We start from the raw sequence: 13,185 nt of genomic DNA on the forward strand, positions 1-13,185 counted from the left end.
TACAATTTATAGAAATGTACAGTTGACACAATTTAAGTGTAAATAGGTAAAATCAGTAGATTCGATTATTCTTCGTTAGATCATAAGATGGACTTTCACGAACTTATAAGTGTGCTTCGAAAACCTTGACCAATTCATCAATTTCACTGCCACTCGAAACTGAGTTGTCGACGATACCATCAACAGAGACAGTTGGGGTTACGTGAACTCCGACACCTCTCAAATACTTGGTGAAGTATTTGCCAGCAGCAGTGGCACCATTACCAGCGTTGGTTACATCTACCTTATTTGGCTTTATTTGCAACTTATCCAAAATCTCACTCTTGGAGAATGGTAACTCCAATTCCTTGGCAACTATTTCATAGAGTTGTTCGTAGATCTCGTTTCTGTTCAAGTCAACGTTATAACTGTCTTGGAATTGAAGTGCATTCTTGAAAAGAGTGGAGGAAAGAGCCCAGTAAGTCTTGTTGGCTTCTTCTGGGGTCTTTTCAGCCAACAATCCAGCTGCAACCAATGCAAATTCAAAAGCAAGGGTAGCATTTGGATGCCATGGTTGGATCACGTTAACAAACACGAACTGGAACTTGTTGGGATGTTTTTCATGAAGTTTGGGGATCACAGAGTTGTACAACTTTCCAAACAACTTGGCACTGAAAGGACAGGTGTAGTCAAGGTACAAGTTGATCACATGGGGGGCGTCAGCAGCGGACTTGGCACTCAATTGCTTGAAGGCGTAGTAGTAGTGGGTGTAATACTTTGGGGAAATCATCTCAATTGCAGATCCTAGCTCAAGTGTGGCTATCAGGGGTATTTATAAGACAAGCTGGCTTACGTAACCACAGCCGGCTTACACATCTTTGCAGATCGAAAATCCGATAATTGCGAAAAATCCTCTGGATTAGTCGATCATACTTCATCAGCAATTAAAGAGCATCAACGTGCATTTGAACAGTGAAAATGTGGTTTGAACCTTGAAATTCTTATTTAGTGAGGGTATGCTCAACATCACACCTATATAGAAAAATCCCATTTCACCGCTTTCTTGCCTTGGAAGGAGTACTTACGGGGGACGAGTGGACTGATGGGACAGTCAGAGTATCCGATATATCGTAATCCTTCGGGTCAATGCCAAACTTATCCTTACCCTTGTTTTCCAGAACTTGGGGAACCTCGGATTCAGCCGCAGGATCCACCACTGAAGGCTTCTGGTCTATTGTCCGTCTAGATCTTTTCAATCTCCCACTTTTTCTATTCTCCCCATTTTTGCGTTTTTTGTTGCTCTTCCTCTTCCTAGAAAGGTTCTTTGTGGTTCTAACCTCTGTTGATTCGCCATCCCCACCATTCTGCACACTTTCCCTCTCCATTGGCTGTGTGGTTTGTGTGACGTTGTCTTCGGTTTCCAGAATTGTAGTATTTCGAACAGCAATATTATCATTCATGATAGAGCGAATATCCATTCTACTGGCTATTTCTACCGCTTCAATAAATTTCGGCGGTTTGACTGTGTCTTCCACGGGATCCTCACTCAGGTTAAAAACAGGATTACTCTCTTGAATAATTGCTTGTTGGGTTTTCGATCGAGTCAATCTGCCTGGGATTGTAGGCACATCTTTGGGTTTGATGGACCCCTTAGAAGGTGTTGGTTGCTTCGTACTTTCTCCAAGACTCTTATCGAATGAAACCTCCTGTCTTTCAAGCGACTGTACTTTTCTGCCAGGGGTACCACGCATTTCCACTTCTTTTGACGGAGAGATCTCTAGTACTTTAGATTTCACGGGAGTTTCCTTCTTTGAACTTGACATGCTGCTGAACTGCTTGGCCTCAGATACCCAGCGGTATTTTTTGGAAGCTCGTTTCTTCGATACCTTGGATATAGGTTCTTCATCATACTCAACGGGTTCGCTTACGAAGTCTTTCATGATCGTCACCGTCTCGCTCACAACCGTTTCTTCGTTATGCAGTTTTGCCATATGGTTTGATTGAACTCCTGATGTAACAGATGGATAGAAGGTGTCAATGTTCGGAACCACATACTTTCTGGCCTTTGGCTTTGGAGTTGATGCCAACTCAGTACTCCCTGTAACACCTGTGGGGTGATCTATTTCTGTGGAAACGGTATTAGAAGGATTTCCACTTCCATCAGAACCTGGGCTACTATTAGTAGACTCGTCCAAACCAACAGGACGGGAATGCGTACCAGGTTCGTCGTCTTCTGAAGTTTCGGGGGATTGAGATGGGTAAATTCTAAGGGCCATGTTAGACATTGCAATTTTGTTTTTACCAACTGTCGATACAGCCATCTCTGTCGGCTTGAAACGCTTAGGATCTGGTACACTTATCATAGAGTCTTGGGGAGGTGGCCTCTTATAAAGTGGTTCACTCTCGTTTCTCGATGAGATCACCTCCTGACGGGGCCGAGATATATTTGACACATTTGGAGCTGGTACTGGTTGATTTAGAACATCACCAAGGAATTTCTCGGAAACTCGTGGACCAGGTTTCACTCTTGGGCCGTTGTGCAATGCCAATGGGGTACTGCGATGTTTTGTAGGGGCCTGTTTGTCAGCTTCTTTGGAACTTTTGAGCGAAGCTGCAAGTTGTTCTCTCTTGACGATTTCTTCTATTTTTAATGCAAATGCACTCTTCTCTGGGGATGCGTTGTTTGGCCTTCTTGGAGTGAACGAGGAGCCTTTTTGGCTAGGATATCGAACAACAAGAGTAGAGTTCTGTGGGACTGTGCGATGAGTTATGGGGCTGCCCGAGTTCGAGCGAAGCTTGGCAGTTGACAGTGGAAGTTTGGGAGCTGGACTGGCTGAATCCCTCTTGCTGGCTGTTGTAGCCCCCAGGATAACATTGGATTCTGGGTGTTTTGAGATTTGGTGGATCTGGTTTGAAGTGTCCGTCTGCGAGTCTGCGGATCCCCTTCCCCACGTAAGAAAGCTACTGTCTCGTAGCCTCCAGTAGAGTCTCAGGAATATCGAGCCTTCCAGCATAGTAGAGGTTCCATTACCTGGAGGAGTCATCTAAGGAGATGTCCTGTGTGATTATTATGCGCATCTTTGTAGGGTGCAGTCTACTTTTGGAATAGATCGTTTATAATACAAGACTTATAGAAAATGTCGTAAGATACAGGTTGGGCACTAACCAGACACTAGGGACACTGCTACGCAAACTAAGCCATGTTGCATTTGAGGTCTCTGGAGTCCTGTGAGTCCCGGGAGATGTCGTGTTCGTACTAAAGGTGGACTAAACTAGAATGACCAACTTGCACTTTTCAAACAACACTTCATGGAATTTCGAGTCGTCATCCACCTCGAACTCTTTCAATTTGTCCCGGTGAATCTCGCTGAAATCGTCGTTAACTATGTCATTTTCACTGATGAAGTCTTCGTAGTCATTCTTCAAGAACAACTGGATCAGATTGCCCAGTTGAGCTTCATGCTCGTCCCCTTCCAAATTCAACCGTTTATGTAATTTGGTCTTCAAGTCCTGCAATCTCAAGTTGGACGGAAGGAGTAAGACAAAAATGTCATCTTGGTAGTAGAATTTCACCTTGACCTTGGATGGCTTGGAATCCCCCCCGGTTGGTCCGTTGAGCACGTTGCTGCTAGAAGATGATCTGGAACGTCCAATGGACTCTGTGGATGTTGGCGTATTTGAGTTTCTGCTTGGTCCATTGGCAGGATGGTTGTGGAAAGTAGAATACTGGGACATTCTGTCTTGTTGGTAGTTCGATTGTTGGCTAATAGGTTTGGAAGAGCGCTTGATGTTAGCTCCATCATCCGAAAATTCCTTATCAAATCCATTCTCCAAGACTTCAAACAATTTTAATACTTCTTCAGATCTAGATATGTGAAGGGGCAATGCTATCAAATTTCTCAAATAGTAGTCCAACTTCTCTCTTCTTAACTTTGAAATACTGTCATTGACGTTGATCAACGGTCCTGGTATTGATGGAATGATTCTTCTGGAGTTTTCTATTTTGCCAGCCTCATACGGGAATAATTCCAATAATCTTACTTGCAAATCATAGAAATCCTGGTAGTACCTGTACAAATATCTGATCTTTCCGTTGGACAACCTGGCTATAACCAAATATTGATACCGTCCGTGATCCAATTGGTACGAGTCCACTCCTGCTTCCAAAATGGTAGTGTTGGATGAGCTCAACGAAGAACGGTTAGAATTGGAGTTGCCCTCGAAAAACTGGGTGTTTGATGAAACCGGTGGCGTTTGGTTATTCGTGATAGAACCAAGAGGTATGGTAGATGCCTGGTATTTTGCTGTCTGGTCTTTCCACTGTTCCACAGTTGGAATCTTGAAGTTATTTATGGCTCTTACGATTTCATCTTGAGTATGCGGATTATTCAAATTTTGGCTGGATCCGGGATTGAGTAAGTCCACGATCTTGACGTAGGAGACTGGGACCAAGCCTGGGCCTCCCAAGCGGTTGATAGGCTTGGCAATAAACCACTCGTAGTCGTGGTGTGCGCATATGATCAAGTTTTCTCCTGGTGAAATATCCAATTCGTCCTCACGTTCAGCTCTGAATTCGAATAAGGTCACGGCGTAGAGAGTCTGGTTGGAGTTTCTGTTTGCGTGTCCGTGGGAAGTGGTAGCTGTGGGTGCAGAGGGCTGGTTGTCTTGGGTGGCAGGGCGGGACCTGTTGAACACCTCGAAGTAGCTGATGGGAACCATGCCTCTGGCATGGGTCATGGGGTTGGTGGCTTCGTACCAGCCGTTGGAGTTGTCGGAAGAGTTGGTGTCATTGTCCTCGGTGAGCACATGGAAGAAGTCGCCCTTGGCGAACTTCAACTCGCCAGGGCCTTGGGGTTCGTAATCGTACAATGCCTTGATGACTTTCTTGGGGGACTGGAGAACGGGATCGAGATCGATTCCCGGATTAGACTGTGAGGATCCCACGCGGGATATGGAATGCTTGGGCGACCCCGACGAGTTCGACAGTCTTTTGCTTCTTCTGAACGACTTGATCATTGTGGTTATCCCGTATTAGCTAATAGGGCTTTGGGCGGTGGCGGTGGTGATACGGCCAGCAGCAACGAAAGAGAGGGTGGTAGCGTTGTGGCGAGCGTGGAGGCGGCCTATTCTGTCTGGGCGAACGATAGGGTGATACGATTGTCCTCGGTGTCTCAGACCAACAGGGTTACGGTGGATTGCAGTACGCTTCCATTCACACTTCGAGGCCAGACGAAAAGGCGTGCGCGCGGTCAGTTTTCACCTAAGGAGACCAGAAGGGGCTCGGAGGGATGGCTGGGGCCTGGTGGACTTCGGCCACCGGGAGACAGCTCCGCCTACGTCCTGGCTACGGGAAGATGTGGGTGTCGGTGTGATACATCCACTTAGCGGAGTATTGCAGTGGAGGTTTTCACCAACCGTGCCTGAGTATTCCTAGTGGTATCGTACAAATTATTAAAATACGATGCACATACTCTACACCAGGTAATATTGAGACTCCCCGCGGTGCCCCTCAGCCACCATCCCCGTCAATCGCCAAATAGGAGTCTCGAGCCGGAAGGCCCAGCCCCAGCACGCGCGGAGCTGTGGCCACCTCCACAATGCTCACATTTTCCATGGAAACACTGAGGGCTGGTGGAACGGTGCTGGCTGCGACCACCGCGGGCCAGACCACCGAGCCCGCACATCTAGGAGGTTTAACGTTGGTGACGCATCGCCTCGATCGTATCCACCTCCTTTAGTCTATTGTGCTGGGCTCATGCGCCCACGTTAGACGCGTTACAGAAATAAATCGATGCTGGGGCTCAATTAGGAAAAACTTCCTGGCGGGCAGGGGCATGGGTGATGTCAACCAGTGCTTGGAAGGCCGGCCAGGGGTGCGTTCTCAGCCTCGGCGCTCGGCGCTCTACACAATAAGCCTGACAGTCGTATTTTTTGGTTATTTTGTGCCAACGGCCTGAAATTGTGCCTGCTATGATCTGAAAAATATCAGCTAGTGGTGATGTAATACCAGGATGCCTTTTGGGGCAGCGATATCTACGAGGGGCAGATTTGGTCTGCAGTACTGTCAGGTGGCACTAATGTGTCAGCAAAGTGTCAGTAAATGTGTCAGTTGCTTCTTCGACCAGTTTGTTCTGCAGTTGCTTTGCCAGTTGCTTTGTCAGTTGCTTTGCCAGTTTCTCGACCAGCTTCTCGACCAGCTTCTCGACCAGCTTCTCGACCAGCTTCTCTACCAGCTTCGTGGTCCCATGCCTAATCACTTGAGTCTTTGACCACTTTGGCTGCCCTTATTCTCGCGTTTGGCCCTGTTCGACCAGGCAGTAGTTAATGAGTGGACTATTCATAATGCTCGAAAGTTTCATCACACGAGGCTGCTTGTGCACCCTGTGTGGTTCAGCGCTGCTCGGGCATCACAAACTCCATATCTATTCCCTCTATTTCGTCTACCGTTCCGAGAAACCTCTTGTCTTCATGGAAGGCATAGTCTCGTAATCGCTCAAACTCATCCTCCTTTTCCTCCTCCCCTTCCTCAGGCGACCGTGAGTATCCCGACCCTCCACTCTCCTCGCTTTCACTGTAGGTGTTCCCTTCATATTCGTCTCGCCCCAATTTGGATTTATAGTTCTTCCTCTTGGGGGGCTTTCTCTCTGCTTCCAACTGCTCAAACTGAAAGTTAGTATAGATTTGTGCACCCTAAAGTCATACATACTTCTCTGTACTTTGCCAAGTAGATCTTCAACGTCTCGGCATAGTTCTCAAATCCTAGCGTATACATGGCCCATAAAATATCCTCACCATTGAGGGTCTTGCGCTTCTCTAATTTGCACTTGTCAACAGCCTGACTGGTGATGAAGGAGATGAACTCGCTCACGCACTCCTGGATACATTCCTTGGACTCTCGGGAGAGCTTTGCGTATTCTGGAAGTGCCTTTTTCATCACTCGTCCAACTGGGTGTTAGTATACCTGTCTGGGGCCCAAGAAAGTCTCACTCACCATTTGCAATAGGTAAAAACCGGTCTTGCTCCTTGATTTCATAGTCACAATTGTGCCAGCCGCTGTCTGCCAAATTCTTGTGGATACTCATGGTCTGGGGGTCTATCTACAAGAATGATGGGTTTGGATAATAATTGTTTTGGCCAGTTCTTCTGTATTTGCGACATCGGAGATTATGCCTCGAGTTATCAGATCCGGCTATTTTCAGCCTCGAATGCGTAACCCAAATGAGGTGCAGAGCTGCAACGGCTGAGCATACCTTCATATAATGTCAGGTAGCAACGCTGTGTTGCAGACCTGGCTATTTGGCATTGTTACGTGTAGCAGAAAACGTAGTCCATCTGTTGTAGAAGACTTGATGTTGTCGTGTGTCCTATATTGTTGTACATATACTAAAAATGTCGACCTCTTTTCGACCGGTCCCGGAAAGGTACTCCTTGAATGTCTGTTGTTGAATCTAATTACAATCTAGTTTTTTGGAGTACCAATATACTTTAATGTGTCGGGTACAAAAGTTCTCTGATTGCTGTCGTAGAACTTGGTGAGGCATAGCATATTATTTGTCATGTAGTAATTTTGATCATAATTTAGAAAGGCATTTCTTGATGTAGTCATAATAAATCTCACAGTCTTTGCTCTCCTCCTTCCAGTAGGAAAATAACATTAGTGAATGTTCAAACATGGCAATCATCCCTTGTTTTGGCATAAGCATTTCGATCATGGCACCAATATCGTTGATACTTGAAACCTCCGATGATAAACTAATGAAATGTTGGAAATTTGGGTCCAACATGGCACCTCTAACCATTTCCTGAATTTTCATGTATAACATAAATTGATACACATTACCAACAAATTGATTTCGTAAGTAGTACCACAGACCAGGATGTCTATGCGCACCAATCTTTGGTATCAATAATTTGGGGATGGATATGAGATGCTGTACAAAAATTCTAAGAATTCTAGATTTTGTTAATGGTGGGTTTTTAAGTTTAAACTCATTTTGGGCAATAGATTGTGTATCGTCATAGTCGGTGTCCTGAGTTTGGTACTCGATGTCTTCCGTAAAATCTTCGTCCGGATGTTGTTTCTGGTAGTGATATGGGGCATGCAATAAATTGTAGAAGTCAAGGCCCCCATCTATATCACTGGCGTTGGAATCACTGTGACTTGTGCTCGAGTAAATCACTGTTCCAGATCCGTCAAGTGACCCAAATGACACTGAACTTTGAGGAGGGTTAGATTTCATAACTGCCATTGCTGCACCCAACAATTCCATGAACGATATACGATCCTCCAAAATAAGATAAATGATAGGACGGAAAAGTAAAAGCTTTGAACTTATGATTCTAGTCTTTATGTACATGATGGACTCTGATTGTGCCCTCAACAACAAGTCATCATCAACCAAAAAATCATCCAAATTATCCAAAATATCAAAGTCAGTAGGTGATGGACTTCTTACTTTACTTTCTTTCCTTTTCTTCATCCTCTTATAAATCTGATCAACATCAATCTCTTGTAAAACAAAGTTTCTTATGCTTGGACTCAATGAATTAATGATACCATTGTACTGGTTCAAATATTTGATAAAACTAACCCAAATTGAATCATCATAAAAAGATTCTTGATCCCATGTTTTTTGTAACACAGACTCAAGTGAATGCAATTCGTCAAACATCTTGTTATCAACCTTTCTGACAGCTATCTCAGTTAAAAAGTAATACCAAGAATGCTCATCATAATATTTGTTGGCTAATAATTGGGATGCTTCACTATGGTCAGAGCGCATTTCAACAGTTACCGGATCTGCAATTTTAGGAAATGGAGAAGGTGGAATAACTTGAGTTATTCCAGAAATAGGAACATACGGTGATAGTTCGACTCTCAATTCACATTCCAATTTCAAACATGTCCAAAACAATCTATCGACTATTTCCTTCTTACTTTCCTTAATTTCATGATGGGCAACTGAGTAGGGATCTCTGTTTTTCTTGCTCTCCAAGTAGTACATCATACTCTGACATGCAGAAGAAATGGCGCGGTACGCAGGTAATGGGGACAAGCAATACAAGTAGAACTGACTCAATAGTAACTTGAAAACTACCTCACGTATTGAACTTGACTTTGTCGTAAATGGATATGCTGAAGTAATCATGTTTGCGAAACTTACTAAAGAATTCGCAATTCCAATTCTTGTTTGAGGAAGATTCTTGGGTATTTGATTTGGAGTATGGGCATCTGAAATTGAACCTATATCGAAGCTCTTCCTTTCTTCAGTGGAGCTTGGAAATTTTGATAAGTTATCCAACTGGATGGGTGTCGCTATTGCACCCAAAGCACAGGCCATGATGACGATGGGTACTGACTTGCACAAAGACTTGTATGCTTCCTGACGATATGTGGTATTTTCAATGTTTGCCGCTTTTAGGGCTTCGTGATACATTTGAGGAAGTTCATCGGCATTCCCATTTGCAGTGTATGAATCAAGTATAGTAATGAATGTCAATTTTGGGTCGTACTTCTTCAAGATCTTGTAGATTTCAATTGACTCGATTAAATCCAAGACGTCCAAAACCGGAACTTTAGTGTGGCAGTTGATGAAAAAGGAATTAATGAAGTTGGAGAAGTAATTGTTTAAGAGGTCCTCGAGAGCACTTGCGATTTCCAATTTTCTCTCAAACGATTCATTCGCCGAGGGAAGTGCATTGGGATTTTTGTATGAGTTCACCAACTTCCCTATAACTTTGTTCACGTTGGACTCCAGTTCATTTAGGCATTTTCTAAAGTAGCCCCACCGCAAAATCGAGGTCAATGACATGTCCCACACGCAGTTATCGAAGTGATAGTGGTGTTCATCTTTTTTCCTGCGTTTCACGTCGTTTTCGGCTACAGCGTCGCCCTCGTCGAGGCCCTGGGCTCGCTTGATTTCCTGAACGTCCTTCAAAAGCACGTTAAGCTTGTTGAGGATATCGACCGAGGAAGTATCGGGCGAGGCCGAGTCCTTCTGATCGTCGGTCCTGAAATGGCAGTTCAAGTTGCCTGTCTTGACACACGAGCCGCACCGTGGACGGCCATTGTCACATTTGATCTTTCTGACCCGACAAGTGTCGCAAGCAGTCAATGCACGTTTTCGAGGCTGGTTCGTCACGCCACGAGCAGCTGGGGGGGCAGGCTTGCGGGGGGTGAACTGCTGGTCCACCACCACCGGCGGCTGGACTCTCTGGAACGATGGCGGCTGGGCGGGAATGCCGTGTGCTGGTGGGTACTCAGGCATAGCTCCCATGGGAGGACCAGCTGGCGGTATTGGAGTCTGGAGCATACGGTGGGTGGGTGGCTGGCCCAACTGGCCCTGGTGGACCATCACTGGTGGCTGTGCTGGGCGCTGGTCGGAATGGGGGTCGAAGCCGTAGTACTGGGCGCCTGGAGGAATATTGGGGCCATAGTAATTGACACCATACACGTACTGGCCAGGAGGAGCCGAGGTGTTGGAGCCCGTCGACGAGCTGTTCAGGCCATGGCTGTGGTCGGGTTGCTCGCCCTTCTGGTCCATGTTAGTGTGGAGGTAGTGGTGGTGGTGGGAAAATTTTTGTAGGTTGAGGTCTGCAGAATATCATCACGGTTACTATTGTGCGAGAGATCTAGGCAACAATTCATGCGGCTTGTTTCCAAAAACGCTAGTGCGCTACTAAGAGGGGTTCTACACAGTGGGCGAGATTTTGTGGTGCATAATAATCTATACAGTGAGGCCGGAGTTGTGCGCACGCATTAACCTGGAGGCAATTGGGAGGCATCGACAATATCGGCTGCGTCGAGGGCGTCCTCGTCCTCCTCCAAGAAGTTGTTCAAGGGGGTTCTAGGCAAGGCCATCATACCGGAACGAGCAATCTCCAAAATACCGAAGGGCTGCAACAACTGGATGTAGGACGAGATTCTCGAGGGCTTGGCACTCAACTCGATGATGACATTTCTGTCGGAAATATCGACAATCTTGCCGCCAAACTTCTCAGTGATGGTGGATATGTGGTCCAAATGAACATGCTTCTGTCTCAACGCTTCTGAGGGGGCCAAGTTGTTGGGGTGGTACGCAGACTCGTGGGCTTCCAAGTCGGGAATGGAGGCTCCGTCGTCGGTGTGCAACTTGTGGGTGTGGATCAACTCCTGGAAGTACTCAGGGCCCAACAACGAAACACGAGCCAACAACAACTCTCTCTTGATGATCTCGGCGTTGGTGTAGTCCAACACGGCGTACACAGGCACCAAGTCCTCAATCTGTCTTCTGGCCTGCTCGATCACGGCGTCCTGGCCCTTCAACACAATAGTCATACGCGACAAGTCCTTGACCTCGGTGTTGCAAACCACCAAAGAGTCGATGTTGAACCCTCTGGCTGCCAAGGTACCGGAAACCGAACTCAACACACCCGGCTCGTTTTGGACCAAACAGTTCAACACGTGTTGCTTTCTGGGCGCCTTGGATGGGACTGGTGTCTCGTATAAGATGGAGGAAACAGCAGCGTCGGCTGACCAGTTGGGGGTTTCCAACGTGGGCAATGGAGGTCTCTTTTGGTTACGGTGCAAGTGCTTATAAGCCAAAGCGGAGGTGGAGCTGGAGACCTTGGTTCTGATGGCCTGTCTTGGGGCAGCACTTTGGACAGCGCGTGCTAAGCCAGCACTTCTCAACATGGTGATATATGTGTGGTTGTTTAGAAGTAAACTTGGGGTAAGCTGGAAATTTCAATGGTCGCCCAAGTTGATGATTCATCGTGATACGACATTGTGCGACTCGCCGACATTTACGGTCCTAAGGAACACGGGCCGGTTCAGGCCATGTGTAATCAGACGAATGGAAATGGCTTAGATTGGCTGCCCAGATATTGGGGTACGTCCCATAACACGTCTTGCCTCTCGATGCCCCATGCTGGCCTATAGTATTATGTAGCGCTTTGTGAGCCCTGGCTGGACTTTGTATACCGTACAGTGCTGGCCTGGTGATGAACAGATTAATGTACACAATAGGACCCACTGTACTTCGATGTTAGAGGCGCAGTTACCTTACCTGTGGAGGGAAGTTACGCGGATCTTTGAGCTAGATTTAAAAAAAACTAAGCTTCTTAAAAATAGAATCTCTCATAGGAAACTTTTCCGTTTTTCCCTCCCTCAAGATGACTTAATAGTTTTTATAGTAATGCATGATTGTAACGAGAGCGATTGACTGTATACCCTCCCTCAGACGGTCTCCTCTTCAAGCTAGTATCAAAGCAGTGCATATAATGGAATGTTGGGCTAATATATGATTAGCAGTTTGTTTCTTCGTGAGACTCTACAATAAATCGAAATTCTTGGCTTTCACAACCACTTCGCTGTGTTATCAGCTTTCAAAGAATGAATACTGTTCAAGTAAGGATCATACGTTTATTTATAATGTCATATTTATATTCTGTAATGATGAATAAATCGTTTTTTGTTGACTCTACCAGAACTATAGCAAAATCACATTTGCAAACGAAATCAACGCCACCACTGCAGGTACTGGTTTTAAGAGTTGGCCACCATTTTCCCCCTTCGAAGTAGAACTAGGGTCAACATTTGGAAGGGAAGAATAAAATGAAGAGAACGTGTGCAGAAACGAGTCACCAGTACTGGTAGTCGTCTTCGCCCTAATGGTAGTAAATGGTTGACTATCGGCTTCCGAAATTTGGGGTCTTCCAACAGCATTTGGGTTCGAATCAGCAGGCGGCATTAAATCTATTTTAAAGAGTTGTTGTTGGTCTGTAATGGCTTGTGCCATGGCTGAAAAGCCCAAGGCAGTTATTAAGGAAGTTGAAAGTCTCATATTGTTGGATGAAAACAAAACAAGTAGCGAGGCAATCTAGATCTATATTTATAGTCCACCTGTTGCCAGATTAAAGGAGAACCTGTTGCCACCCCCTCTTACCAGCTAAAAGCGGAATTCGCTAGGTTGAGCCGTGCCTCATGTTACCTAAAATTATTCCGTAAGCAAGTATCTTATTTTAAATTTCGGTGTGTCACCTCGTAGGCCATGCCCAAATAGGAGGTGGGAGTCGTTGACCGAGCTTTATCACCGAATGATTCACAAGATTCTACTCAAGATACCTCCGTCTGGGTAAGAAGTTACAATGCAATGACTCCGACTAGTGTTCGATTTCGGCCCAAAGAATGTCGGCCGAACCGTTGATGAGTCTTACAATTGGAGT

At 45.8% G+C, this 13,185-nt stretch overlaps 7 protein-coding genes across 7 annotated transcripts; all 7 read right to left on the reverse strand.

Annotated features, from left to right (window-relative positions):
* Positions 1 to 23: 23 nt before the first annotated feature.
* CANTADRAFT_119130 (uncharacterized protein) lies at positions 24 to 900 on the reverse strand. The gene has a single exon (XM_020206210.1). The coding sequence runs from the start codon at positions 767 to 769 to the stop codon at positions 104 to 106; it is 666 nt and encodes a 221-aa protein (XP_020066847.1). The 5' UTR covers positions 770 to 900; the 3' UTR covers positions 24 to 103.
* A 131-nt stretch (positions 901 to 1,031) lies between these two features.
* Positions 1,032 to 3,023, reverse strand: CANTADRAFT_19338 (uncharacterized protein; the record flags this gene model as incomplete). The annotated part of the gene is made up of 1 exon (XM_020206440.1): positions 1,032 to 3,023. The coding sequence occupies one exon, from the start codon at positions 3,021 to 3,023 to the stop codon at positions 1,032 to 1,034; it is 1,992 nt and encodes a 663-aa protein (XP_020066848.1).
* Positions 3,024 to 3,246: 223 nt separating this feature from the next.
* BEM1 (phosphatidylinositol-3-phosphate-binding protein) lies at positions 3,247 to 4,995 on the reverse strand (the record flags this gene model as incomplete). Its single annotated transcript, XM_020209147.1, has 1 exon — positions 3,247 to 4,995. The coding sequence occupies one exon, from the start codon at positions 4,993 to 4,995 to the stop codon at positions 3,247 to 3,249; it is 1,749 nt and encodes a 582-aa protein (XP_020066849.1).
* Positions 4,996 to 6,649: 1,654 nt separating this feature from the next.
* HAP3 (Hap3p) lies at positions 6,650 to 7,061 on the reverse strand (the record flags this gene model as incomplete). Its single annotated transcript, XM_020211368.1, has 2 exons — positions 6,650 to 6,924; positions 6,971 to 7,061. 2 exons carry the CDS (start codon positions 7,059 to 7,061, stop codon positions 6,650 to 6,652), a joined length of 366 nt encoding a protein of 121 aa, XP_020066850.1.
* A 489-nt stretch (positions 7,062 to 7,550) lies between these two features.
* Positions 7,551 to 10,523, reverse strand: ZCF27 (Zcf27p; the record flags this gene model as incomplete). The annotated part of the gene is made up of 1 exon (XM_020208741.1): positions 7,551 to 10,523. The coding sequence occupies one exon, from the start codon at positions 10,521 to 10,523 to the stop codon at positions 7,551 to 7,553; it is 2,973 nt and encodes a 990-aa protein (XP_020066851.1).
* Positions 10,524 to 10,652: 129 nt separating this feature from the next.
* Positions 10,653 to 12,051, reverse strand: ILV6 (acetolactate synthase regulatory subunit). Its single transcript, XM_020206212.1, has one exon. It carries the CDS (start codon positions 11,651 to 11,653, stop codon positions 10,739 to 10,741), a length of 915 nt encoding a protein of 304 aa, XP_020066852.1. The 5' UTR covers positions 11,654 to 12,051; the 3' UTR covers positions 10,653 to 10,738.
* CANTADRAFT_119296 (uncharacterized protein) lies at positions 12,052 to 12,987 on the reverse strand. The gene has a single exon (XM_020206211.1). It carries the CDS (start codon positions 12,801 to 12,803, stop codon positions 12,450 to 12,452), a length of 354 nt encoding a protein of 117 aa, XP_020066853.1. The 5' UTR covers positions 12,804 to 12,987; the 3' UTR covers positions 12,052 to 12,449.
* Positions 12,988 to 13,185: the final 198 nt, after the last annotated feature.

Source organism: Suhomyces tanzawaensis, assembly GCF_001661415.1.
Source record: "Suhomyces tanzawaensis NRRL Y-17324 unplaced genomic scaffold CANTAscaffold_1, whole genome shotgun sequence".
Taxonomy (NCBI): Eukaryota; Fungi; Ascomycota; class Pichiomycetes; order Serinales; family Debaryomycetaceae; genus Suhomyces; species Suhomyces tanzawaensis.

Coding starts and splice junctions, on each gene's coding strand:
- CANTADRAFT_119296 (XM_020206211.1), bottom strand. CDS start 12,803: ATGAGACTTTCAACTTCCTTAATAACTGCCTTGGGCTTTTCAGCCATG.
- CANTADRAFT_119130 (XM_020206210.1), bottom strand. CDS start 769: ATGATTTCCCCAAAGTATTACACCCACTACTACTACGCCTTCAAGCAA.
- ILV6 (XM_020206212.1), bottom strand. CDS start 11,653: ATGTTGAGAAGTGCTGGCTTAGCACGCGCTGTCCAAAGTGCTGCCCCA.